We start from the raw sequence: 25,822 nt of genomic DNA on the forward strand, positions 1-25,822 counted from the left end.
ACTTGGTGAGATAGATAACCAAACCCACCTGTTACAAAAAACGGCCTATTAATGAGTGGAATATCAATGTATTCTGGTAGGTCAAAGACAATTCGAGGATTGCAGCCGTCTTTCTTTTCCACTGCTATTGCATCCGACTACGCGGAGGCCCAATGACGTAGGAATCCCCACCAAACCGCTGGTATCATGCAAGGTGGCTTGTTGGGGTAATTCCAACCCAAATATCAACATATAGGTACTCGTAGAGAGCGAGCTGTCCAAAGTTCATATGACTAAATTGGAAAAAAGCCTAAGAAAAGTTCAATTAAGTCTATATTGAATGCAATTCACTCAGGCATCGCTGTACTGTACAAGATATATATCACGCATCCGAATTTACTCTATACATATTTTCCAGCACCACGTCATATTTAAACGCGGCACAGGCGACCGTTCTGATCGGGAAGACCATCCTCGCTCTTCACTACCCAGTGCTCGCTACCCACGGCAGTGGGGGCATAGAACAGGGAAGTAGGATCATAGCGCTGCTTCAGCTGATACAGACGAGCATAGTTGGAGCCGTAGAAAGCCTGCTGGAAGTTGGGCTCCAGGATATCCGACTCGGACATGTAAGCACCAGCGTCGGGGCAGGTGGCACGCCACTGGCCGAGGATGGTGTTGGTGAAATAATCCATGTTCGACTTGATCTCGGCATTGGTGGCGTCGGCATCCCAGCTGGTGGAGGTGATAGCATGCATGAGGGTGGTGCGGAAGGCCGGGTTAGCGGAGTTGGGGGTGTAGCCGGTGGGCAGCTCGGCCTTCATGTTGAAGGCGAGCACGTTGTAGCCGGCGCTGATCGTGGAGCGGAGGGCATCGAAGGTAGCGTTCAAGGAGGACTCACTCTCCCAGTTAGCGCGGGGGAACAGGCGGGAGCCAGTCAGCATGGTGGACAAGGCGACGGTTTCCAGAGGGAAGCCGGCGCTCCAGGCATCGTAGAAGTTGTCATAATAAGTCGAGTTGGGGGTGAAGGGGATTCCCAGCGCCTCGAGGTCATTGTACCAGGGCTGCACGAGCGCGTTGTACTGAGCAAGGGTGTGGTTGACGGCGAAGAAGGGGTTCATCAGGAAGAGGAAGGAGTTGGGACCGGTCGCAATAATCCAGAAATAGGCGTAAGTGCCAGCATCAGCATGAGCCGGGAAGCGCTCCATGTACGAGCGGACACCGGCCCAGAAGGCATCCACAGAAACGTCGGTGCCGGTGGAGAAGCTGAACGTAGAGACAGTGGCGCCGACCTTGGGATGGACGCGGGAAATGACAGACGTGACAACACCGAAGGTACCTGCAGATGACATTGTTAGACCTGGTCATGCGTGACGAAAGTCGGATGAAGCTTACCGCCACCGCCACCACGAATGGCCCAGAAGAGGTCGGGGTCGCTCTCCTCAGTCACAGTGACGAAGCGACCGTTCGCTAGGACAACCTCCATGGCGAGGACCTGGTCTGCGGCCAGACCATACATACTGGACATGGGCGAGTGGCCACCACCGAGCACGTAGCCACCGGCAACACCGACGGTCTAAAAAGTCGTATTAGTTGATTGTACATGGAGAGTCTCCCTGCAAGAGTATCATACCCTGCCTTCGCCACCAACAGCAGTAAAGCCAAGCTCTTTGCCCTTCTCATAAATCTCAAACGCCTGCACACCAGCACCCATCTTGACCGCGGGGCCCTGGTAGCTCGAGCTCTGATAGTTCTCGATGTAATCGATCTCCTTCAGGTGGTGAGTCCAGATACCCAGAGCACCAGCACCGGTGGACTTGCCGCTGAAATCATGGCCAGTGTTCTTGACGACCAGACGAAGGCCAGCATTGCGGGCAAAGTTGACCGCCAGCTGGATCTGGGCCACATTGGTGACATTGACAGCATAACTACTATAACCACCCACCGTGCAGGATGCGGAGGCATTAGTAGTGGGGAGACAAGTCCTGCCCTCAAACAAGGGCCACATCACAGAGGCAGCATCGGCAGCACTAAGAAGGATACGTCAGGGAGGGGGCCCGTTGCCAAAGGTCGTGGCACTTACTGGAGATTGGAGTTCGTCCAGTTGTCCGTCACTGTTTCACATTCAGTGGCATCGTACTCGGGCCAAGAGTTGTAGCAGGACGCAGCCAGGGGCACCGTTTTGATCAGAGCGCCACCCAGAAGCTCGTCAAACAGCGACCACACCCAGTGCGAGGGCCACCAGAAATCCCCAGGATAAACCTTGCAGCCACTCTGAGTCCGAGCGGACAGGCTCGAAGCATTACCTGCGAAGCCAAAGAGGGCAGACTGATTGGCATCCAGGTTCGACAGGGCAACGTTGGTCAATTGGACCGTTTCACTGGGGAAGAGCGGAGCACCTGCCTGCGACACCGGTGCGACCTTTTCCGCCGCAACTGCAGCCTCAGCCGGGGCCGCCAGGGCGAGAGCGCTCAGGAGCGCACCCACAAGGACCGAACGGGGCGCCATTGTGAAGAATGGAGAAAGCGAGAGGGAGAGTGTTGCAGCAGATTAACACTCAAGTGGTACAGCGCCTCTCAGTGATCGCCGAGATGAGGACCTAATAAACGGTCGAAGGTGGGAACGGCGTCCTTTAAGAAGTTGCAAAGAAGGAGCAAGCATCGGCAATTGGCGACTCCGGACAGGCTGAGCTCACGGCCACGAGGTTGACAAGTAGATACAGCCCCTCCTCCACCTCATGGAACTCAGGGGCGAGCTACGATTGCTCGCCACGATGCCCCACAAGGAACCCATCGGAATCGTCTCTGCGAAGCCCTGAGAGAGCTCCACTTTTCCGGTGGTCGCCTACGAATCTCGACTGACTCGGCGCGCCCACGTAGATGCTCCGAGACCAAATTTCGCCCTGGGGCATACTACGGATGCATAGCGCGACGCTATACAGACGCTATGCGCAAAAGCATGAAATTGCGCCCCACTTTCCAGTCGCGACAACTGCACTGCTCTACCCAGCAGCCCTGGCCCGGACTTGTTCCGCAACGGCGGAGGCGTTCACCAGCACGCACTGCTCTCCTAGCCGAACACCCGGCTTATTCTTTGCTGTGCTTTGGGCACCCCGTGGGAGATTAGAAGGAACGAAGAGCCACCACGGAATTAATGCGGGACAGTGTTAGTGCCGAAAAGAACAATTCGATTCAGAGCCTACGTGGCCATCCCTCGATCTGCTGGACGATTGTCTTTGCGCAGTTTAACGCCCGGTTGAAAAGAGGACAATAACGCCTCCTTGGCCTTGAGGCGTTCGCCCCATCCCCACTGTGAGAGAAAAGGTCCACTTGCGATTCTCCGAATCGGCCGGATTGACAGTGGAGGATCTGAGGACGCTTGGACTTGGAAAGAAATGAGCATGAGTGAAGCCTCTCACACGACCCTGTGTGGAGTTTTCTCCATAAAGAATCGATCTCGGTGAAAGGGCAATCGAGTAATTGCCCTCGTAAACTCGCTTGTATGCTGAGGCCTCCGCGCCACCTTGGCTGTGGCTTGCGGAACCACAAATTTAGAAAGAACCATAGCTGCTCCGTCCGCCGGGGCCACCGTCTGTGATCTCCCTGCAACCATGACCAGCTCCATCACGTTTGTTGACTAGATACATCCTGCGGAAGAGTAAAGCTCGCTATATACAAAATCGGATGGAAAGCCGTCTCTTTTCCATGGTTCGCGTGCACACTACGGAGTAAGTACTCTTGTTTGATTCCGGCAGGCGGGGCTCGGTCCGACGCCGAAAGCTTGATGACTGTTTCAAATAGTAACACCGGGCGCCATCGCGTCGAAGCCTCGAGGAAGGTTCTTCGCCCGTTTTCAGGCACAATGGCACAAATCCTTGGTCCAAGTCCTTTCGCGCTAAATTGACAGGGATGTTTGTTTTGTTTCGTAGTTTGATTTAATGGGGGATTGCAGGGTTTCGATATTGCGGTCCCAAAGAACTTCTTGCTTGGGCACGTCGACTTCATGGACGGGTGATTGAGTTTTCAGTTTCTCCGTGGGAGGTTGCATTCTCCGTAGTTCCTCCGAAGTCCGAAGTCTACGATCACCTACTCTTTCCTATTTACGCCTGGTGGAGCCTCGCCTCGACGCCCTCATCATTGGCCACCCCAATATCTAAGGTTTTGGAAACGCCAATTAGGGTTCGGACTACGAGCCATTTCTGTTCAGAGAGTAATGGTAATTCAGAGGATTTGGAGGTAGGATGCCAGCCACAGGGAGGACTTTGACTGTACGGAGTATACTGTACTCTAGGTTGTGGCGGTTCCTGCATGCGTGCCTGGTTATTATATGATCTACGGCTTTAGGTTCTGACCTGCCTCGTTTTCTCTCTTTCCCCCTCTCTTGTTCGCGAGGGAATGCTGGACGATGGTTGACCACCACCAACAACATATCGCACTGGGTGTCGTGGTTGCATTTCCGATTCTTGGAGGTCTTTCGGTGCTCTTGAGGCTCTGGAGTCGCCGGTTATTGCGATCGGCGCTCACAATCGGTATGCAGGGACCGCCTTTCCCAGTGATCGACAGGATACTGACGAGACTCCGTAGATGACTATTTGATCATCGTGGGATGTGTATGATTGTTTTGATCCCCGGCCCTGGCAGCGACATACTAATGCGACAGGGATAGATTCTCGCCGTTGGGCAGTCGGTCACTTCGTGGTATTGTTAGTCACCCCGACTCGACAGCGACAAAACCGATTCACTGACTTACGCCCATAGATATCAAAACGAATTATGTCGGAATCCACTTCGACGACATCCCGAAAGACTACGATGCTAAGGAAGGATACATTGTGAGCCTCCTAGAGACAACGGACTCGATCTGCACCTCCAGCTAATCCCCCCGTCCAGTGGAACTTCGCCAACCAGATCCTGTACAACCCAACTCTTACCGTGGTTAAATTATCAATCTTGGCCTTCTTGCGCAGACTAGAATCGCGGTCGCGCATTGTTAATCTCCTCATCTGGACGTCTTTCGTCATTGTCATTGGCCTCTTCATCGCCGTACTGTTCGTCGACATCTTCCAATGCCATCCGGTCGCCTACGTATACGACCTGTCGATTGTAGGCGGCAAATGCATTGAGCAAGGCAACTTCTACGTGTCGACCGCAGCGTTGAATCTCTTCACGGATTTGCTGGTAATGTCGATCCCCATCCTGATCACCTGGAATCTCCAAATGCCCCTGCGACGGAAGCTTGCCGTGTGCATCGTCCTGTGCCTGGGTGGAGTGTAAGTCACCCATCTACATACTCGTCCCGCCATCCCATTTGACCCAACTCTAACCCTTCACAGTGCCACCGCCATCGGCGTGTGGCGCATTGTCATTCTCGCACAAGTCTTCGTCGCCCACGAGATCTCTTCAGACCCGACCTACGCGATTGGCTTTGTCAGCTCAGCTATCGAAGTCAACGTCGCCGTCATCACCGCCTGTGCCCCCTCCTTGAAAGCCATCGCCGGCCGGTACCTCCCCCGCCTGCTCGGCACCTCCCGCGGCGAAACCTCCGGCTACGGACCCGGGAACAGCGGCTCTCGAGGCCAGTACCCCGGCTCGAAACCGTTTTCGAACAAGTCACAGCCGCGCTCTGCTCAGCTGCGGTCCCATGCCGATGACGGGTACGAGATGGCCGATCCGAATGGCGGGCATACTGTGGACATTGATGCGGGTCGGGGCGACCCCTTCGATATGCGCAAGTATCGTCGCGGCGGCGATAGTCCGAGTGTCAGCAGCGGGAGCGTGGATGGGGTTGTTGGTATTGTGAAGACGACGGATGTGTCGGTCCAGTATACCATTGAGGGGGCGGCACGGACACAATATGATGGGCGGTCGCGCGAGGCGAAGCATTCCAGTGTGGATAGTTTGGTGTAGCCCGCTGCTTCTGCTGCTTCTGCTGTGGCGACGCAGGACCAAGATCACGACCTGTATAGTAAGTAATGTTGTTAATAGGTAGATAACGCATGACGCCATCTCAAAATAGACTTGGTTTGTTTAGACACTTCAATCCATCTAGCCGAATGGGTATGCCGATGGTCGCGGAGTGGGTGGATCGGCGGAAACCCTGCGAACCCTGGATCCTCAACGGGTGCGATGAGGGGGGTCGGTCTCGGCGCTGGCTTTCCCCTCATAAGTTGCAACACCCCCGCCATTCTCATTGCTAGATTTCTCTTTCCCCCACTGTCCCTTGATATTTTGCTCAGTATGGCCCAAACATATCAGCTACCGTTCAAGGTATGTCGCCCCCCTTCGAACACTTGTTATCCTCAGCGCAGAGCATTTGGAATGGTGGGGGAGAGGGGGAGCCCCCTCTCGGCGAGATGTCCGAAGTGTTTGGGCAGAGGGAAGATTTGTCGCGTTGAGGGACATGACAACCGGGCTAACATGCATTTGATCAACTACAGCTGAACGATCCGACCCTTTTGCATTTCGACTCATTTGTCGGGAATAAATGGGTGGCAGCAAAGAGTGGGAAGCGATTTGAGGTGATTGGTATGGTTGAGAGTTGGCGTGACTATAACCATGCCCAATGACTAACAGATGGGACTATCTGAAGACCCGGGTACCGACCAGGCATGGGCAAGCTGCCCCAACAACAGCGCCGAAGATGTCGATGCGGCCGTTGAAGATTCACACGCTGCCTTTGAGGAGTTTCGCAAAGTGAGCTCGCGCCAGCGGGCCAAATGGCTACTCAAGTGGTACGACTTGACTACCCAGGCCCGGGATGACCTGGCCCAGATCGTCACCCATGAAACCGGAAAGCCCTTGGCAGAGGCCTATGGCGAGCTGGATTACTCGCTGGGTTTCCTGTGGTGGTTTGCGGGCGAAGCGGAGCGCATTCAGGGTACCGTGTCGGTCCCTGCGGCGCCGAACCGCCGGCTGTTTACTATCAAGCAGCCGATCGGCGTGGCCGCCGCGCTGGTGCCATGGAACTTCCCCGTCGCCATGGTGTTACGGAAGGTCGGTGCCGCGATGGCTGCCGGATGTACGATGGTGGTGAAGCCTAGCCCCGAAACACCCATCTCAGCGCTGGTGCTGGCCGAGCTGGCGCGTCGCGCCGGGGTCCCGGCCGGTGTGTTGAATGTGCTGACGACAGACTTGGAGAACACCCCGTCGCTGAGCGAGGCGCTGTGCAAGCATCCACTCGTCAAGAAGGTCACCTTTACTGGCTCGACGCGGGTGGGCAAGCTGGTCGCCACACACTGCGCCCAGGGCCTGAAGAAGCTGACTCTCGAGCTGGGGGGCAACTGCCCCTTCATCGTCTTCGATGATGCCAACCTCGACCAAGCTCTCGACCAGCTCATGGCGCTGAAGTGGCGCCATGCTGGCCAGGCTTGCATTACTGCTAACCGCATTTACGTCCAAGCCGGCGTTTACGATCGCTTCGCCTCGCTCTTGAAGGAGCGGACTAGTGCTTTGGTCGTCGGCCACGGCGCTTCTGCTGACACCACCATGGGCCCATTGACCACACCCCGCAGCATCGACAAGGCCGTCGCCCAGGTGGAGGATGCTCGCAACCGCGGCGCGCAGGTCATCCTGGGTGGCAAGCCTTTGACCTCGCAGAAGGGGTACTTCTTCGAGCCGACCATCCTATCCGGAATGACGGAAGAGATGCAGATCTCGCAGGAGGAGTCGTTCGCCCCCATCGCAGCGCTGTACCGCTTCGAGACGGAGGCCGAGGCAGTAAAGTGGGCCAATGCCACCAGTATGGGATTGGCTAGCTATGCGTTCACTAAGAACATCGATCGCATGTGGCGGCTGCTGGAGAACCTGGAGGCCGGCATGATCGGAATGAATACAGGTGCGTGTTCCCGGGAGACCCACCCATTTTCGATCTTCGCTAACCCAGCTGACCGCACAGGAAACCAATCGGCCGCCGAGTCGCCCTTCGGCGGCATGAAGGAGTCTGGGTACGGCAAGGAGAGTGGGAAGGACGTCGCTGTGAACGAGTTTCTGGTGACCAAAACGGGAACCCTGACGATCGAGGGCCAGTACTGAGCATTTTGAGTTTAAGGGTTCAACTTGCGGCTTTTGGCTTGTCGTAGCGTCAATGGAGTGCCCCATGTAGTTTAACTGAGTTTGGGGTGGAACTAGAAATGTGAGATTGTGCGCTTCTGCACGGATCGTCCCGACTGGCCGGCTCGTACATGCCAGCTCGATCTATTACTTTGATGATTCGCTAAACGAATGGTGTAGTGCCCTCGCATGCTGTTATTGGATTGGTAGCTGCGGGAGATCGTCTGGCGATGGCCACGAAGGCATGTTGGGCGGGCGGAAGGGATCCGAGCGAGGTCGACGTGGGTTACATATGTCTCGCAGAGCATTTTGTTGGATGATGTTGAGCAAATGCTGTCCGTAGACGGGCCCTTGGGCTTGCTCGTGGAGTTAACCTGGTTGAGTATGGACAATCGCCGTGCGGATAAGACCGCGCTTTGTATTTGGCGGCGCTTACTGCCACTCGGACCACCTCCCGACGCCCAGCACAGCTCTGGGGTGGGTCGTGGTCATAGCACCTCTCGTAAACCTGTTACGGCGACTGCCAGGGCCTCAGGCAGAGGCCGCGGTGAAGCGAACCATTGCGATCCGTGCAACAACCGGCGGAGGATGGAGGGGAACTAGCCGACCGCATGGACCCAAGGAGGCGGGCTACCATTGATCGGACCCGTCAGACGGACCGAACCGAATTATTCCCAGGTATAGAATGTACACCGTAGACCCTTTCTCTTTCTCTTTCTCTTCTTCTCACCACCATGGACTCCCTCGACTCCCTCCGCCACCTGGTGCAAACCCACCCGCTCATCGACAATCATGCGCACAACCTGTTAAGCCGCGACGTCGCCGCGGACTACGATAGCTACCCGCTTGAGTCGATCACCTCCGAGGCCCACGGTCGCGCCTTGGAGAATGCCCAGACTACGCTGCCATTATTGCGCGCCGTCAACCAGCTCGGCGAGCTGTATGGCACTCCGTGCGCTAACTGGGATGACGTGCTTGCGGCACATACGCGCTGGGTGCAGCAGGACTACGACGGGCTGATCCGCCGCAGCCTGGTAGGCACGCACACCCTGCTCTTAGACGATCTACTATCCGACGAGGATGTCGAATCGTACGACTGGCACGACCGTTTCACAGCTTCGGCGACAAAGCGCATCGTGCGCATCGAGGCTGTGGCTGCCTCCTTACTGCGTGACATCATGAGCGTAGAGCGCACACCCGGCGAGAGCGTGTGGAGCACGTTCCGCACTCAGTTTCTCAATGCACTGGACCACGCCATGGATGACCCAGTCGTCGTTGGATTCAAGTCCGTGATTTGCTACCGCACAGGGCTGGACGTGGATCCCCACTCGCCGGACGAGGAATTGTTGACAGCCTCGCTCCACCGCATCCTAGATCTGGGGACGAGGAAATCCGGATATCGCGTCGAGGAAAAGCCGCTGAATGACTGGCTCGTCCAGCAGACTCTGAAGCTGATTACATTCCGGAAGAGAGCTGGTGTGGTCAAGCCGCTCCAATTTCATACTGGATTGGGCGATAATGATATCAATCTTGTCAAGGCCAACCCTGCTTGCCTGCAGCCTCTCATCATGCAGTACCCCGATGCGCCCATCGTGCTGTTGCACTCGGCCTATCCGTATACGAGAGCAGCGGGGTACCTTGCCTGTGTGTATCCTAATGTCTATCTTGATCTTGGTGAGGTGTTCCCTATGGTCAGCCGTGAGGCTGAGGAAACTGTTTTGCGCGAGAGCTTGGAAATCACCCCGACCAATCGTCTTCTTTGGAGTACGGATGGCCACTTCTTCCCGGAAACATTTTGGTTAGCCAATAAGCAGTTCCGGCAGGCCCTAGAGACTGTAAGTCCCTACAGATAGGCTGCTTGGATGCTATATCTATGTGCTTACCAGTTTCAACGCAGGTTCTTGTGGACTACGTCCGGCACGGTGACTATAATATTTCACAAGCAAAAGCAGCAGCAGCTGATATCCTTTTCCATAATTCAAACAAGCTGTACAGCCTGAATCAAAAACCACAGTATACACCTGGAGTTCTTCAGCGGTCACCTCTACTCAGCAAGCATCCAATGTCTGAACCCTCCGACTTGCTAGACGCTTTCCTTCTGACAAACCCCGACATTGAGTACGTCTGGATGCAATGGATCGACTACACGGCGACAACCCGAGTGCGCATCTTCCCGCTTGAAGAGTTTGTTTGCATTGCGCGGAAACAGCGACGAATTGGCGTCTCACTGGCAGTACAGTGGATGCTGCAAGACGACACTGTCACGCCAGAGGGATCTACAACAGGACAATTTTATATGGAGCCAGACCTGAGCAGCCTCCGCCGTAACGGAGGACTGACAACATCAGCCGCTCCCAGTGCCACTGTGATGAGCTTTTGGCAATCAGAGGAGAGCAAGCCACTCGCCAGCTGCCCTCGAACCACCCTTCAAAGCATTGTTGAAAGGCTCCACAGCACCCACAACGTCGAAGTCCTCTGCGGTGTCGAAATTGAGGTCATATTCCTCAAACCAATCACGAACCAACAAACCGGCCAAGTTACAGACTACGCGCCCGCAACAACGAATCACTCCTGGTCGCAAATGACTTCTGACACACGCAAAATGGTCCCGATACTGGAGGAAGTCAATCGGACGCTGGCGTCCATTGGCATCAAACTGCAACAATTCCACTCCGAGTCCGCACCCGGCCAGTTCGAATTTATTCTCCCACCGGCCAACCCACTTGCCGCCATTGATACTCTCTTTGCAGCCCGGCACGTCATCACCGCGGTCGTAGAGCGACACGGGCTCCGCGCTACCTTCCATCCACGCCCCTTCGCAAACGGAGCCGGCAGTGCCGCGCACGCACATATTTCCATTACGCCACCAACCCGCGAAGATGCCTTCCTCGCCGGTATCTTGAGCCACTACCCCGCTATTGTCGCATTCACGATGTCCCAGGATGCCAGTTACGAACGTGTGCGCTCGGGTATCTGGTCTGGTTCTGAGTGGGTTGCGTGGGGCTTCCAAAATCGCGAGGCGCCCGTGAGGAAAATAGGTCCTGGTCATTGGGAGATCAAGACGGTTGACGGCGTTGCTAATTCTTACCTTGCGATGGCGGCGCTACTTGCAGGTGGGTTGATTGGGTTAGAAGAGAATCATTCTCTGGCCGTGAAGGAATGTGCCGGTAAGCTATACGCCCCACTTCATATTTTTCTGTTGTCAATGAACTGACCCATCGTTTTCTCAGTGGATGCCTCGAGTCTGAGCCCTGCCGAACGCTCTGCTCTTGGTATCACGACCCCAATTCCCAAATCCCTGGCTGAGAGTATGGCTGCCCTGTCCGAGGATAAAACGCTGCAAAATGTTATGGGGCATGAAATTGTCCAGAACTATCTTAGTGTCAAGCGTGCGGAATCGAAGCGCTTGCTGGCTATGCCTGATGAGGAGCGTCGCTTGTGGCTACTGGAGCGCTATTAGATCGTGAATATACAGGCTACACTTTATTATTGCATCTTCTATGATGGGCCGGGACCATCGCTACCTTTCTAGGGCTCATACCCCGATAACTCGAGTTCAAAGTCCATGAAGTCGAGGAAGGAGACTTGTTTGACACCGGTAGCCATGTTGCGGGTGAAACCCGGTGACACTAAGCGATCTCCCCTTCGACTTTCTTGCAGGCTACTGTCCAGCTGCAGGGGAATCTAGGCCAAGATCCTCGGGGCTGTGACAAGCTGCGTACGTACTGACTATCATGCCTATAACTAGGTCTTGTTCCTCAAGAGAGCATCACAACAAGACCAGCCATTCAGAGATGCCGTCGGTAGCAGCGCCGTGATTCTTAGGCCGGGACCTGCGGCTGGCTAGCCGTGTGGCGCTCCCTGTGTGGCCCGCAGCCTGGCTGTTAACTGCTCGCCAAGTGTTTTAGCATTGGAGACTAGTTTGTTTCGACAAATGGACATCCTTGGCCAATCGCTCCCACTTTCCCTTTGTTATTTCTGCATTTTAGTGTCGAAACCCTTCTTGTCCACCAGTAACCTTCGGACCCGATTGCCTGTTGCGCTGTACCTTAATTTCAATCTCCGCGGACGTGGATCCCTCATCCGCGCCGGTCTTTACAACGGCCGTGTAAGCTGTTTATATTTGTTTATACTGAAGTGGCCGCTCGTCTCCTGGCCAAACGAACATTATACCTAGTCAAACCTCACAAAGCTGGACAATAAGGTCTGGAATAGCCAATTTTATTTGCCGTCGTGGAGGAATGAAAGCTCCTTTCAGGAGTCTTACGGGGCCAAGCAGCATCCATGTCAGCTTCCTGCAAATCTTACAATCCGGCGGCCGCGTCACCCCCAGGTGGGGCCTCGCATCTAGGTTATGGCCGACCCTCATCGGCGTAAGGAAAGTATATAAGCAATCAACCGAGTGCTATGAGGACAGAACAATCATAATATCTGGTCCGAGTAAATCACACACTACACCATAATGAAATCGAGCATCTTCTCTTCGGTTTTGGCTTTCGCGGCCTGCGCGCTGGCCACCCCAGCCACGGTACAGCCGCTTCTTAAGCGCAATCCAACTGGCTCCTTCAGCCTTGTGGCCTATAGTCTCGCCTCTGACTATATTGACATATTCTACTCCGATGGTTCGTCTTTTCTGCTTTGGTCTTCTTGCTGAACATCACCCTCTCTAACATTGATACGATAGGCATCGCCTATGCTGGCGATTCATCAAAGTGGCCCTATGGCTCTATTACTACGGATGTCACCTGTAAGGGCCTCTATAAACTCTTCAACTTCCGGTTCAACACGACCGTTTGATCTAGTCACAATATCTGACCGCGCTTTAGTTGTAATTACCGACACAGAGATGATTACTACGGCTACCACGTCGGGCGTTACCCTGGATTCCGACACATTACTTTACATTCGGCCCACTGACGATGAAGTTTTGCCCGTGGGTTTCACTGGAAATGGCATCACTGTGCCATCCGATGCCGTGACTACCAACTTCATTTTCTATGGCACATATCTTATGTGGGAGTATGGTAGTGGCTCTTTGTCAGACTCTTTCCGGGCGAAGGAAACAAATGTCACTGGGGTCTATGAGCTCTACTTTGACTTCTCGAACCTTTATCCATCAGGATATGAGACACCAGTTGTGAAGTCACAATCTTGAACAGTTGGTAGATGTTTGAAGTGCACATAGTTTTCGACCCAAGCTTGTCTAGCGGGATCTGGGTATTTAGTGAGAATAGCGAGGCGAAAGTCGCTCCGTGACTGCCGCGAGTGTTACAAGTCTTATTCAATTGATCTCTTTCTTCGCGCCAGACATAATTGTAAGACAGTATCGCACGATCAAGGTAACATAGTGACAGAATAAAGTCTCCTACGGTGGTCCACCAATCAACCTACTACACCGATCGAAGTTTACAAGGGCCTTGTCACCCTTCTTTAGATTGCCACGAGATTGTGGGATGTTGGTGGGTGTAAAGGCATCAAGATCACAGTCATCATCAATATTATCTGCGAGTGATCTAACAGCGCACTCTGCACAATCTACATCGCGTAGAGCTCATCGTCGGTGAGAGATGCTGTGAGAGATACCTCGCGAGGAATAAAGATATTGTCTTAGCTGTGAGGAGAGCATCGATCACAAGACCTAGGTAGGGGACAGGGTGAACTCGAATTTCTGTGATTACCAGAGCAGCCTCGCTACCCAGTATTGGGCGGCATAGTTGCCAGGGGTTATGTCATATTAGTGCCAATTATCTTGATAGTAGAGATAGTTATATCAGATAGTAGAGAGGAGGGAATATAAGTAGTGTCAAGTGAGGTGAGAGAAAGGGAGAAATGATAATATAGTAGGGTGAGTTTCTTTTTATGGTAATGGAATTCAGTGTACATCAAGGTTATGTCACGATAGCCCCTATATTGTTTAGTTCGATGTTAGCGAGAAAAATATATCCTCCTCGGAATGATATCCCAATCTTACTGGAAGAAGACAAAAGGGTAAGTCTCTGCACAATTTCGGATCCACACGCCCTGGTGTGGTTGAATGACCAGCAGATTCAACCTTGAGCTCCTATTTTTCCGAATTAGGTAGGAACCATGCCACTACGATCACAGTGATTTCCATTTCAGTCCTCGGCGCCCCTGGTCCTTCATCACAGCAATGATCTCCTCCAATGATGTTGGCAAAAGGATCTGATGAAGAGTTTCGGCAAGCTGATTCCATTCGTAAAACTTCCCACCAGCCGTGAATATCACTTCGCCACCAACCGGGTCGCACATGACGGGGATACATTTTCCGAGGTTGTAATCAACGCCAAGCTGGTACCCCCAACTATCTTCCGGAGCCCAATCAGTCCTGTAGTCGAGTTCGTCTGGTTCCATTGACCATCCTGGTGGAGGGGTAACCTAAGAGCTTTATTAGAATGATGTAATCATTTGTATGTAGTTAGGATCGTCTGACGGGAGGTTTGGTACTGGCCATGGCAAGTTCTAGGATGTGGTCCTTGATGGAGATTCTTTGGAGAGATGGAACGAGCGTTTAAATCTAAGAGTCGAGCTGACTGCAGATGGAAAAAGGTTGTCGATGGTGACGATGGATACTGACGATGGATACATTCGCAAAAGATGTTATGGACATTGAACGTACTATCCCTAATTAGGCTAGGCGCATCTTACTCAATTGGTGGCTCAACCTTATTATCAGGTGACACAATCTCAAGTCCTATTAAGGTGGTCCTTTTCAGCGATACTCACGTTGATCTTTCCTACGGGACCGGCTCAAAGTATGACTGCCCCAAGCCTATCTTCTGTTGTGTATAGACCAAAGATGCTCCGGGAAGCACAGACAAGCCTTCGGACCAGGGCAATACTAAATGCCATCCTCCCCACTGACTGTAAAAGGCGTTGCAATGTGGTCAAAACTATTCTACAAGTCTGTTGATTCTAAATATCAAGCGGTATTCCTCGCCAGTTACTGCAGGCGTTTTGCCGGCCGATCATGCTCACAATCAGCTTGGAGCGCCCGTGTGATCGAATCCACCATATTCCCACTCGTGGCTGACGCCAATGGAGCAGCAGAACTAGTCTCTGTACTCTTCTGGCACTATCACGAATTCCGCTGCTGCGGACTGATTCTCGTATAATTTCGGAAACCGGTCCGGATGCTCATGTAACCCCGGAATTCGTATCCTGCCAAAATAAACCGGGCGCTAGTGGACTGGGTATGCATGTAAGCAAAGCAATAGGCGCTTGTGGCTTAAAACCCGAAGGTAAATTCCGACCACCAGAACGGGCTCTCAGAAGGTGTCAGACACACGATAGCAATGTACTTTCGCTTGAGAGTCGTGACCGCGAAGCCTTCGCCAACGCGGGCTTGGCAGATTCACGCAAGCTCGACGATCTTGCCGTGCCCTGCACCACTTATTCATTGCTGATCTATGATCGCCCCAGAGACTTTTGGCTCGGGCTCATTGAGAGTATATTACTGAACGACGAATTGGAGTGTATCACCAACGATCTACGAAGATGTCCAGAATACCGTTCGATGAGTCGTATTGGCAAGACTACCTTTCTGGCCAAGAAGCGAATCTCCCGCCTCTTCCTGATGTGGAAGATATCACAGACCGAGTGGTTCGAATACTCGGGGGAAATCCCGGGTTCATGTCCTTGCAAGGAACCAACACGTATATTGTCGGGACTGGCAAGTCGCGAATCCTCATCGACACTGGCGAGGTATGCCCATGCAAACTGATCATGCTCGCTCTCATCGCGCTCTGCTGTCTACTTTGCATCCGTAAATTATCTCACACTGACATCGAGTAAAGGGACTACCATGCTGGATCGACAGAATCGTCGAGTTCCTCCAAGAGCGCGAGCTAGAGGTCTCACATGTCCTTCTCACTCACTGGCACGGGGACCACACTGGCGGTGTTGCCGATCTCGTGGCCTACGATCCTGAGATTGCTTCCCGAGTATACAAGAACCAGCCTGACCCTGGCCAACACGACATCACGGAAGGGCAGGTCTTCTACACGGAGGGCGCCACCGTGCGCGCTGTCTTTGCGCCAGGCCACGCCATCGACCACATGTGCTTCGTTTTAGAGGAGGAGAATGCCATGTTTACGGGCGACAACGTTCTGGGCCACGGCTACTCCGTTGTAATGGACCTTTCCACATACATGAAGAGCCTGGTGCACATGGCGGCGCAGCACTGTCCCAAGGGATACCCGGCACACGGCGCCGAGATAGCAAACCTACCCGCCAAAATGCAGGAATACATTCACCATAAGGAGTTCCGCGTCCAGCAAGTGTTCTCAACGCTGATGCGGAGCAAGTCCGAAGGTCCACAGCTGGGGTCAAATCCGAGGAGCGGCATGACGTTGCAGGAGATCGTGCGGTCCATCTACGGCGATGTGCCGCCCCATATTTTCGAAAAGGCGCTGGCGCCGTTCCTGTCGCAGGTTTTATGGAAGCTGGCGGAGGACCGCAAGGTGGGATTCAGGCCGGGAGACGTGACCAAACGACGCTGGTTCGTCAGCCAGCCGAGTCCGAGAGCGAGGCCGCTCGCACGGTCAACCATCACGCCTGTCGCACGCTGTGAACTATGAAAAGACACCTTCAATGGGCTTGAAGATTTGGGGGCTAGTGGGCTCACCCGAGGCGTAGGGTGTTGGAAGATTACTTGATACGTATATAGATGCTTTGATGTATCACTTGATCTAATCGTGGTACCTTGCCTTCTCCGGATGATGCGTTTCTAAGCCTGTAGAATGTTATTTGACTGTCGCAGCGGCCTTCTTCTCTGCAAGTTCCCGCCAGTCAGCCATTGGCCGATGCAATACAAAAAACCGCCCCTTTGATCGCCTGACTGCATCGCTGCAGCGTTTCCATGCTCCAGTGTAGTAAGTCGAAATCACCTTGTCGAGTCCGCCATCTTGATGGAGCAATGCGGCGGCAAGCTCAACGGCGTCCACGAGGGCGTGGCATCCGCCCTCACCCCCGAAAATCGGCATTGCGTGCCAGGAATCTCCAATAAAGACGACACCTCGCTCGGCCCCCTTTTCGGTGTCTTTGTTGGTCATTGAGACACATCTACTAGTCCAATGGAAGACAGAGTGCTTTTGCATAGCCTCCGCATTGAGATAGTGCGACCAAGGCTCCGCCAGATTCCGCGACGCAACCTCGTCCACCAAAGCTTGCGGGATCTTCTTTGACTCCTCGGCAGAGAGATTGGGCCGATAGAGAGGGTCATCATTTCCACAAGCCATTCGTGAATACGACCAGTCAAGATGGGCCTCTGTCTTCGTCAAGTTACACACGGTGATGGGTGTATTGAAGCCGTCTCCAACTCCGGCGAGAATATTCGAATCACCGATTAGAGGCCTGAGGAGACGGTCGTATTCTTCTCGTGGGAGTTGAAATTCACCATGATAAACCACCGCCGGAACCACTTCGGGGACGATATGCGGAAGTATCACCGAGCGCACTACAGCAAAAGAGACATTAGCGCCGTGATCAAATAGCTGCCGTAGTTCACGGCCAATGACCTGAACTATCCATACCCGTCGAGTGAACTCCATCGGCGGCGATGACAAGCGAGCCACGATGGTGTGCTCCATTCTCAAATACAGCGGTCATGCTGCCCACTGTTCCCTCGATACTCTTGAGCTTGTGCCCGTATCTCACGTCCAAGGGCTCGTCGCCACAGTCGGCAATCCAAGTTCGCAGTGCATTGCGATTAGCACGCACAATAGACGGTTGTGTCTCTGGGTCCGGGGCCACCAGTATATCTCCTGTCGCATTGTCGCGCATTATCAAGTCGACAAAACCGTGACCGCCTATGTGACGGTCTGGGGCAACACCCCGCGTGAGGCTACGGAGAGGAATGTCCCCGAGCGCCTCAAGCAGCGCGGAATAGCCCCAGTCGCGCAAACTGATGGAGAAGCCCTGGCTACGGTCCTCCATCGAAGCCTCGAACACGATGTTCGGTATACCACTGTTTGTGAGCAGACGGGCAACTGTGAGCCCAGACAGGCCAGCGCCCACTATCAGGATTTGCTTGCTGGTAGTCTCCTGCAACATTTCAAATATGGTCGGCTGCGTCTCCCACTATGATTAGAAACATGCAGGAATATGGGAGTGTAAAATATCTTCTTACATGTTCGTGGCTGCAAGGTTGCTACTGTGATGTGATTGGCCTTGGTTTTTCTCGGTCGGGAGGGGTAGTAGCGAGCGCCAGTTCTCTGGGGAAAGTAATGGAGTAATTTCATTCTGGAACGTTTTGCTGCAGTCTGCCCGGGGCTGAAAGCAAGTGTGGAATTGTGTACATGATAGTTGGGATTTGCGGATTCCAAAGCAATTGCCGTATCATTCAGTAGCCCCCGTTGATCGGGGTCCGTCCAGCGTGCAGGCTCTGGGCTAAAAGCCGAGAGACGGAAAATCGAAGATCACTCAACTGCCCCCCATGTACAATAACAACACACTATGTCAGCCTAAACATAACCCTTCGGTTCATTGAATCTTTTGCTAAGACCATCTACTATAGCGTTGACCGAGAATTTGTAGACCAAAACAAACCACCTATAGCCTAGAAGCAGCTGCTAGAACATCGTGGATCTAATGTGCTAGTTAATCCCGCTAACAGCACAATAACCTGTTAGTTTTCTTTCTAAGGTTTATTGTCAGTTTTGTATTCTGTGTAATATCTTTCATGGAACCTCCGTGCTTCACGCGGGCAAGCGTGGGTACCAGCACCATGGCAACTCCGAAATATAGAGGGTGCAACTCAATTTTCCCCGAAATATGCGAGATGTCTGTTGCAGGGACATGGATAGCTTACAGAGCTCGCAAACTTATACACTCCAATAGACAAGGCCTATTACGGGTTTCCACGCCGCATTTTGGATAAACTGCCTTTTGGTTTCCATTACAGGACGTGAATGACTGCTAGATGCTAGATAGATCATGCGACTACTTACTGGTAAATCAATATCCTTGTATGTTCAAAGTCAAATGCAAACGACTATAAAAGTATTGAAAGTACACCTCTAAAGCAGCAACCGACGACGCCTGACAATCAAGGTCGTAGACAAAGGGAATGAGTCGTCTACAAACTTCTGCTAGCGTTGCTCAATGCGGCCCGCATGAAATCAGCCACTCGGCCCACAGCAGGCTCCTTCATCATGGAGAAATGATTCGCATCCCCAATCACTTCAATCGTGATGTTACTCCGTCCCACAAGCCGATCCCACCCGTTTGGGCCCAAGTCGGATTCTGTGCGCGTCTGCAGAAGCCATCTCATATTGATGGGATCACCTGGCTGTATCACAATGGAGTTATCCTGGTCGACACCCTCTTTGGCCCAGAGGATCCAAGTTGGCAGAGGCTTTGTCGACTGCCAGGGGAGAGACGAGTGAGTATCCAGAATATGGGAGAATCCCATGAAGTGCGGCAGAAGCCACGCAGGCGGATTTCTCCCAGTAGACGACGAGAATAAGTTGAGCTTTTGAAACTCATCATAAAGTCTCTCTGGTAGTTTCTTCGGGCCTATGGGATTCGGGCTATCTATCAAGATCAGCCCTTCCACATCCTGTCCGTCTGTGATAAGTTGCTGAGCAGCGTGGTAAGCGCAAATACCACCAGCGGACCAGCCGCCCAAATGATACGGCCCGTTGGGTTGGCGCCGGCGAATTTCCGTGAGAAATGCAGCTGAGAGCTCTTCGAACCGGTAATCACTCATTTCTTCCGGGTGCTTGATGAATGGGCTGTTCAGGCCATACACCGTAACCTCGCGGGGATCAATATCTGGAAGAATAACGTAGGAAGTCGCTACTCCTGATCCATCGGGGAATAGCCATAGAATCTTGGTACTGGTCGAAGGATTTCCCTGCAGCAGGACTGAAGTAGCGCGTGGTATTTGACCAGTTCGCCGAATGACTTGCGGAATGGGAACTGTGGCATGCAGTACTATAACCAGTGACAATGGCCTCAGTTAGCTATGTATTCTGCAATCCTAATTTTAGGGTATACGTACATGCTGGGGGTTGACTCTTCTGTTGATGAAAGTCAAAGTCGTCAGAGATTTGATTTGCAAGACTTGAAAGAGACGAGAGAGGTGTTTCGACCCCTTTGGGTAAAGGGACAAGGTCAGGCACTGGCTCCCTCGGCGGAGTTGAAGGGGCCGTGTCCGATGAAGTCGTCGAGGATCCTGCAACCATTTCGATAAGATCCTTGACAGTAATGCCAGCTAGAAAGGCGGTCGAGTCGATCTTGAAGTCAAGCTCTTCAAGGATTCTGTCGGACATCGTGAGGGCGAGAAGCGAGTCAACACCCAAATCCGTGATCTCGACATCATTTTTCACCTCGTCGAGTGGCGCGCCCACTTCTTCCGCGATGATGGCTCGAAGCTTATCCGCGGTCAATCCATCATCACACTCTGGCTCCAGCAGTAAGGGTGGCTCCGTTGATAAGTTTTCATGAGAAATGAATGCAGGCTGGGACCGTGCGGGCGCAGGAGCTGGCCGAGGTGGGATAGAAGCTGTCCGAGGCGTACTATGAGATTGAGACGCGAGTGGCTTCGATATCCGGGAAGCATCAGAGGGTGGAAGCACCAGGTCGAGGACTTTCCTCTGGATGGCAGTAAAAATAACACCTTCATACATGGCGACAATCGAACTGGTTTCCGAGTTCAAGATGTAGACATCTCCAATGTACGACTTTTCGTCTTTTTCCTGCATTTTGAGGTAAGTCTGGTACATGACATCCGGGGACAGAGTCTCCAGAATCCTCATGTTCTCCCACCCATGGTTGATGAAGGCCTGTGTCTTGGAATCCACCGAGTCGTTAGCGTTCATGGTGAATCCGGTAATTTGGCCAAGACTGTCCAGCCAATAAGGTGGATAGGTCCATTTCTCAGCTGTTCCTGGCGGAGTATTGAACTTGACCTTGCCTGTCGATTCTAGCTCCGACGATCGCAAGATGAGCTCACGGCAGCCCTTAAATGAGGGATTGTACTCTACAAGTGAGCTAAAAAGCTTGTAGAACATGCCGGTTTTGACCAAATGCACTGCGTCCGAGTCGTCATGAACAGCCTGTCGCAGGTCATTGATCCTGGACTTGACCAAGAAGTCTCGTCGCTTCCATTCAGATGCCCACCGGCTCTTCTCCGAGAAAGTCGCAGTACACTCGGCATGATGGGCAGTGGGTTTTCCATCGGCAGAAATGCTGGACAGAGAGAACGTGCCGAGCAGAGTAAACCAGTTCACTTGAGCCTTCATCTCGAGCATTTGGGTGGGGTTATCATTGAGAATGAGAGATTTGTTGGCAACCATGTTGGTAATCTCAATCCCGATATCAGATTTGTCAAAGGATACCGGGGATTTCTCAAGAAGTCTTTTGAATAACGTAGAAGCCATATCTGCATAGACAGCTGAAGAGGACACTGGCTGGCCGTTGACTCTGTGTCCCAAAAGGACAGCGCGGAAATCAGGATGCTGAACATCTGACTTTGCGGTGATCCAGGCATTGTCGTATTCGTATTTCTCGTCTACAACATCCTGAACGGATACTGTGAGCTGTTGCTTCTGGACCTTCTCGAGAGATGCAGGTAATGCGGGCTGGGAAGTTAGAGCTGGCGCATCGCCTTTAGTCAAGCACCAGTCATGAGCGTATGGAATCCAATAGCTCTTCAGCTCCCACTGATAGGCTGGTAATCTCAATACGCGGAGACTGTCTTTGAAGCCGCTGTGATATTCAGCCCAGTTAATCGGAAGACCGTGATCGTACAAACCAGCGACGGTTTGAAGGAAAATTTTCCAATCGTCTTCGCCGCGGCGGAGACTTGCGAAGTGCTTGATTGAAGTACCAAGAGTGGACTTAAGCATGCCGCCGCAAACAGGATGAGGTCCAATCTCCACCCAAATCATGTTATCCGGGATAGCACTTGACTGCCTCGCCGATTGAAGAGCCCCGTAAAAGTTAACTGTTTCTCGACAGTGACGGCTTAGATAGACTTCCGGGGAACCAAATTCGGCAGCGCTGTTGATTGTCTTTCCAAGAAGAGGCGACAACATTGGGACCGATGGATCATTGAAGGCCACGGTGCGGCAGCTCTGCTGGAACGCCTCCAGCATGGGATCCACTTGCGAAGAGTGGAAAGCAAACTGCACCTTAACTCGGTCCCCTCTAATGGAAATGTTGGAGAGCGCCTTTTCAAATTTCTGGATCTCGTCCTCGGGACCGCCAACGACAGTCTCTCCGGGGCCATTGACACAAGTGACCTCAATGTTAGGATATTGTGCAAGTAAAGTCATCACATGGCTGGCAGCAGCTTTGATTGCAAGCATCACATGGGTCCCAGCAGAACAAAACTTCTCTAGTAGCGCTGCTCGGGTACCAACAAGGTAAATAGTATCGGCATCCGAAAGAACACCGGCGCTGTTCATCGCTGCGTATTCACCAAGACTATGGCCAATGATAAGATCAGGAGTAATACCGAGCGCCTTCCAAAACTTGCTCAATGCCATCTGCAAGGAAACAATAGCCAGCTGCAATGTTGGTGTGGCTAGTGACTCCATTGAGACGCTCGAGCTACCATCGATCACTGCAAGAATAGACTGGAAGCCTTGCAGTTGGACCATCTCGTCCAAGCCCGCAAGCAGCGACCGAAATTGTGGAAAGGCAAGGAGCTTCCGACCCATACCAAGGTACTGAGCGCCCTGGCCGGTGAAGCATAATCCAACCGGAGCCTTGCTGCCTGATGCGGTTGACCGATATTGGTCCTTGACATGTGCAACTTGGAGAGCACGGCGGATATCTGGGATACTGGATCCGATGACAGCTGCGCGGAAACTGTAATGGACCCGGCGCGCAGTAGTCGTGTGGGAGAGTGCGCTGATGGAGACTTCGGGGGAGGCATCCAAATACTCGAGGAGTGCACGAATGTTGCTCTTCAGAGATGTCTGAGACTTGGCCGAGACCGTTACGACGTGTACAGGTCTATTATCGTGCACTCCGCGCGCCTCGATAGGTAATGGTGCGTCTTCAAGGAGGACGGAAGAGTTGCCACCAGCGGCGCCAAAGTTGTTGACAAATGCTCGTCGCCCGCGAGGCTTCTGCTTTGGATCTGGTCTGGGCCACGCAGCTGTCTGCATCGCGATGTGGACATTTCGTTGGGTGAGGTCTGTGGGGAAGTTTCGGTTGATCTTGGTCTTGATTCCGACGTGTGGGGGAATAGAACCCTTCTCCATCATGAGTAGGACCTTGATTAGGGATGAAACACCTGAAGCCGATTCCGCATGGCCAATGTTGGCCTTTGCCGATCCAAGATACAGGCTCTGATCTCGTTTGGTACCCTCAGGAGCGAAAACGTTGAGGACAGAATCCATTTCGCAAGCATCACCGTGCTGAGTTCCGGTTCCATGCATTTCGATGTAGCTGACCTCGGAGCCACCGACCCCGGCAGAGCTAAGAATTCGGCTGAAGATGGCGCGCTGTGCACCCGAGTGTGGCCGAGTCATGGACACGGCCTCGGCCGAATGGTTTGTGTAGGCTCCCAGAATTGTCCCGAAAATTGGGTCTCCATCTAGCTCTGCGTCCTCGAGCCTCTTCAGAAGCACTGTCGCTACACTTTCTGCTCTGCAATATCCATCTGCGCCGTCATCAAATGTATTGCAGTTGCCAGTGTGGGATAGGAAATGAGCGCGGTCTAGGCCAGCCCAGTTGTCCGGATTGGTCAGGATGTTGGTTCCACCGGCAATGGCCACATCGCAGTCGCTGGCCCATAGAGAGTTGCAGGCGATATGAATGGCGGCTAGTCCGGAGGAGCATGCCGTGTCGACATCGAAAGAAGGCCCGCTGAAACGGAATTGATAATTGATTCGAGCTGGGAGAAACGCGCGGCTACCGCCCGGGACGAAATATGTGTCGACGTTCTGGCCACTGTTCACCTCACGATAGTCGTCGCTTGCGGTGCCGTAGAAAACACCAACTCGATCTCTGCGTGTGGAGGGTGTTGCATCTGGGACGAAGCCTGCCATTTCCATCGCCTCGTATGCTGTCATCAGAGCCAGTCGCTGGGCGGGATCAGTCTGCTCCGCTTCTCTCGCAGACATGCCAAAAAAGCGGGCATCGAAAAGGTCAGGATGGCGGACAAAACAGCCTTTGGTAACTGCACTGGAGTTCTTCTTCTTTCCGGTGGGATCGTAATATAGCCAGGGATCAAATCGGTCCTTGGGGATCTCCTTGTGAACGTCAAGCCCGGCGGCAAGCAGCTCCCAGAACGCTTCATTATCATCTGCCTCCGGGAACCTGCCGGAGTATCCGATGATAGCAATCTTAGACTTTTTGGCTGCTTCTTCTCTTTTGCCCTCGGAGGAATTGCTGTCTAGAGATCTGAGCGATGTATCGAGCAGCTTTACTGGCTTAGCACCACGCTGGCGGATTGCCGAAGCAAGACTCTGCCCGCTGCTTGAGGCGAAAGGCAAAATGGTGGCTTCTGTGGCTTCCGAGCGGGCAATCGTGATGGACACATTCTCCACCATGAGATCCCATCGCAGCTGTCTAGACAGTATGTCCCATATAGCTTCCTTGAGCAGGCCACCGCATCTGACAGAGGGAATCGTTTGCCCGTTCGAATTAGATAGGATATCGAGTCGAGAAATCCGTTGATGTGAGCTTGAATCCAACGACTCCAAAATGTTGTCGGCATCACTAGCTGTGTAAAGATTGTTTGAATGGAAGAGCCCATTCACTGAAACTTTGCCGGATTTGAGCGAAGGGTTGCGGCGGAGGAAATCTTGCAACCGGGCGGGAGGCCCCGATACCGTGACGCTGCCCTGACCAACTGCACCCACATAAATCTGAGCGAGAGGCGGCAGTGCCTCATCTTCACAGTATTTTTGTGTCAAGCGCAGTGCAGAATCTGTATCCGTCCCAGCAATCACCGCGGAGTAGCATGGAGAGTCACCCGAGTAGTTCTGCAGTGACACTGAACGCGTCTTGTTCTGGACTACGAGTCCTAACCTGAATGCAACCCTAACAACTGCCGGACCGAAAGAGACCAGGTCAATTAAATCTTGACTGCAGCTCACTGCAACTGCTGCAAGAAGGCCGGTGCAACTCCCCACAAGACATGAAGATGCCTGTGAAGGGTACGCGGTTTGTTTTTCACTGTAATATCTGCAAGAATGTAAGTATGAATGGAGAAAAAAGAGCACCAAACACTAAAAGACTTACGAGATGAAGGTGGCTATTTGACGCACACAGACCAGAGCGCTATCAAGAGAGCAGTTCTGGATTTTGGATGATTGGTGGGCATCCAGTAGTTCACGGAGGTTGGTTGAAACTGGATACCTTAGCCGTTCGCTGGGTGACAGTTGGGATATCTCTGTTCTAAGGACATGATACGCTTCGGCAAAAAACCCTTCCAAGGCCTTGTTTTCCTTTTTTGTAACAAGACCTTGAAGTTCAGCATGGTAGGGAACGGCCTGATCGCCGAAGACGATTACTTGGAATTCGGCTGCCATGGTTGACATGGATGCGAGGGAAGCGAAAAGTGTGTTGAAAATCGTAACCGGAGTCACACAATTCCTGCCATTCAATATACAGGGCAGCCCAGTTGAAAAAGACAGTTCCACCCTTCAAGTGTAGTGGCCAAAATCCCATACATCAGCAATATATCTTGTCTTTGTGCTTCAGACTTGGCGGGTCTAGTTTACAATCGTGGCTGTGGGTCAATCAGCAGAAGCATCATAACAGGCTTAGTGAGAAGATAACTCCACAGGTAATACTTGAAAATGATTAACAGG

The 25,822-nt window shown here is 52.8% G+C and overlaps 10 protein-coding genes across 10 annotated transcripts; 6 read left to right on the top strand and 4 right to left on the bottom strand.

Moving 5' to 3' along the window:
• Positions 1 to 410: 410 nt before the first annotated feature.
• Positions 411 to 2,487, bottom strand: N7482_009651 (FAD-dependent oxidoreductase; the record flags this gene model as incomplete). The annotated part of the gene is made up of 4 exons (XM_056691775.1): positions 411 to 1,318; positions 1,375 to 1,555; positions 1,613 to 2,009; positions 2,063 to 2,487. The coding sequence occupies 4 exons, from the start codon at positions 2,485 to 2,487 to the stop codon at positions 411 to 413; spliced, it is 1,911 nt and encodes a 636-aa protein (XP_056539481.1).
• Positions 2,488 to 4,383: 1,896 nt separating this feature from the next.
• On the top strand, positions 4,384 to 5,885 carry N7482_009652 (uncharacterized protein; the record flags this gene model as incomplete). The annotated part of the gene is made up of 4 exons (XM_056691776.1): positions 4,384 to 4,507; positions 4,737 to 4,810; positions 4,869 to 5,248; positions 5,312 to 5,885. 4 exons carry the CDS (start codon positions 4,384 to 4,386, stop codon positions 5,883 to 5,885), a joined length of 1,152 nt encoding a protein of 383 aa, XP_056539482.1.
• A 666-nt stretch (positions 5,886 to 6,551) lies between these two features.
• On the top strand, positions 6,552 to 8,009 carry N7482_009653 (NAD-dependent succinate-semialdehyde dehydrogenase; the record flags this gene model as incomplete). The annotated part of the gene is made up of 1 exon (XM_056691777.1): positions 6,552 to 8,009. One exon carries the CDS (start codon positions 6,552 to 6,554, stop codon positions 8,007 to 8,009), a length of 1,458 nt encoding a protein of 485 aa, XP_056539483.1.
• Positions 8,010 to 8,761: 752 nt separating this feature from the next.
• On the top strand, positions 8,762 to 9,880 carry N7482_009654 (uncharacterized protein; the record flags this gene model as incomplete). The annotated part of the gene is made up of 1 exon (XM_056691778.1): positions 8,762 to 9,880. The coding sequence occupies one exon, from the start codon at positions 8,762 to 8,764 to the stop codon at positions 9,878 to 9,880; it is 1,119 nt and encodes a 372-aa protein (XP_056539484.1).
• A 209-nt stretch (positions 9,881 to 10,089) lies between these two features.
• On the top strand, positions 10,090 to 11,487 carry N7482_009655 (uncharacterized protein; the record flags this gene model as incomplete). Its single annotated transcript, XM_056691779.1, has 2 exons — positions 10,090 to 11,194; positions 11,258 to 11,487. The coding sequence occupies 2 exons, from the start codon at positions 10,090 to 10,092 to the stop codon at positions 11,485 to 11,487; spliced, it is 1,335 nt and encodes a 444-aa protein (XP_056539485.1).
• A 1,002-nt stretch (positions 11,488 to 12,489) lies between these two features.
• N7482_009656 (uncharacterized protein) lies at positions 12,490 to 13,182 on the top strand (the record flags this gene model as incomplete). Its single annotated transcript, XM_056691780.1, has 3 exons — positions 12,490 to 12,649; positions 12,712 to 12,774; positions 12,854 to 13,182. 3 exons carry the CDS (start codon positions 12,490 to 12,492, stop codon positions 13,180 to 13,182), a joined length of 552 nt encoding a protein of 183 aa, XP_056539486.1.
• A 944-nt stretch (positions 13,183 to 14,126) lies between these two features.
• On the bottom strand, positions 14,127 to 14,499 carry N7482_009657 (uncharacterized protein; the record flags this gene model as incomplete). The annotated part of the gene is made up of 2 exons (XM_056691781.1): positions 14,127 to 14,423; positions 14,479 to 14,499. The coding sequence occupies 2 exons, from the start codon at positions 14,497 to 14,499 to the stop codon at positions 14,127 to 14,129; spliced, it is 318 nt and encodes a 105-aa protein (XP_056539487.1).
• A 995-nt stretch (positions 14,500 to 15,494) lies between these two features.
• Positions 15,495 to 16,624, top strand: nscB (metallo-beta-lactamase type thioesterase nscB; the record flags this gene model as incomplete). The annotated part of the gene is made up of 2 exons (XM_056691782.1): positions 15,495 to 15,749; positions 15,842 to 16,624. Coding segments are annotated over 2 exons (1,038 nt in total), but the record flags the coding sequence as incomplete, so codon positions are not given.
• A 165-nt stretch (positions 16,625 to 16,789) lies between these two features.
• Positions 16,790 to 18,098, bottom strand: nscC (FAD-dependent monooxygenase nscC; the record flags this gene model as incomplete). The annotated part of the gene is made up of 2 exons (XM_056691783.1): positions 16,790 to 17,502; positions 17,579 to 18,098. The coding sequence occupies 2 exons, from the start codon at positions 18,096 to 18,098 to the stop codon at positions 16,790 to 16,792; spliced, it is 1,233 nt and encodes a 410-aa protein (XP_056539489.1).
• Positions 18,099 to 19,122: 1,024 nt separating this feature from the next.
• On the bottom strand, positions 19,123 to 25,540 carry N7482_009660 (type I polyketide synthase; the record flags this gene model as incomplete). The annotated part of the gene is made up of 3 exons (XM_056691784.1): positions 19,123 to 20,002; positions 20,046 to 25,193; positions 25,251 to 25,540. 3 exons carry the CDS (start codon positions 25,538 to 25,540, stop codon positions 19,123 to 19,125), a joined length of 6,318 nt encoding a protein of 2,105 aa, XP_056539490.1.
• Between the last annotated feature and the right edge of the window lie 282 nt (positions 25,541 to 25,822).

Source organism: Penicillium canariense (assembly GCF_028826845.1).
Source record: "Penicillium canariense strain IBT 26290 chromosome Unknown utg000007l_segment0_segment0, whole genome shotgun sequence".
Taxonomy (NCBI): Eukaryota; Fungi; Ascomycota; class Eurotiomycetes; order Eurotiales; family Aspergillaceae; genus Penicillium; species Penicillium canariense.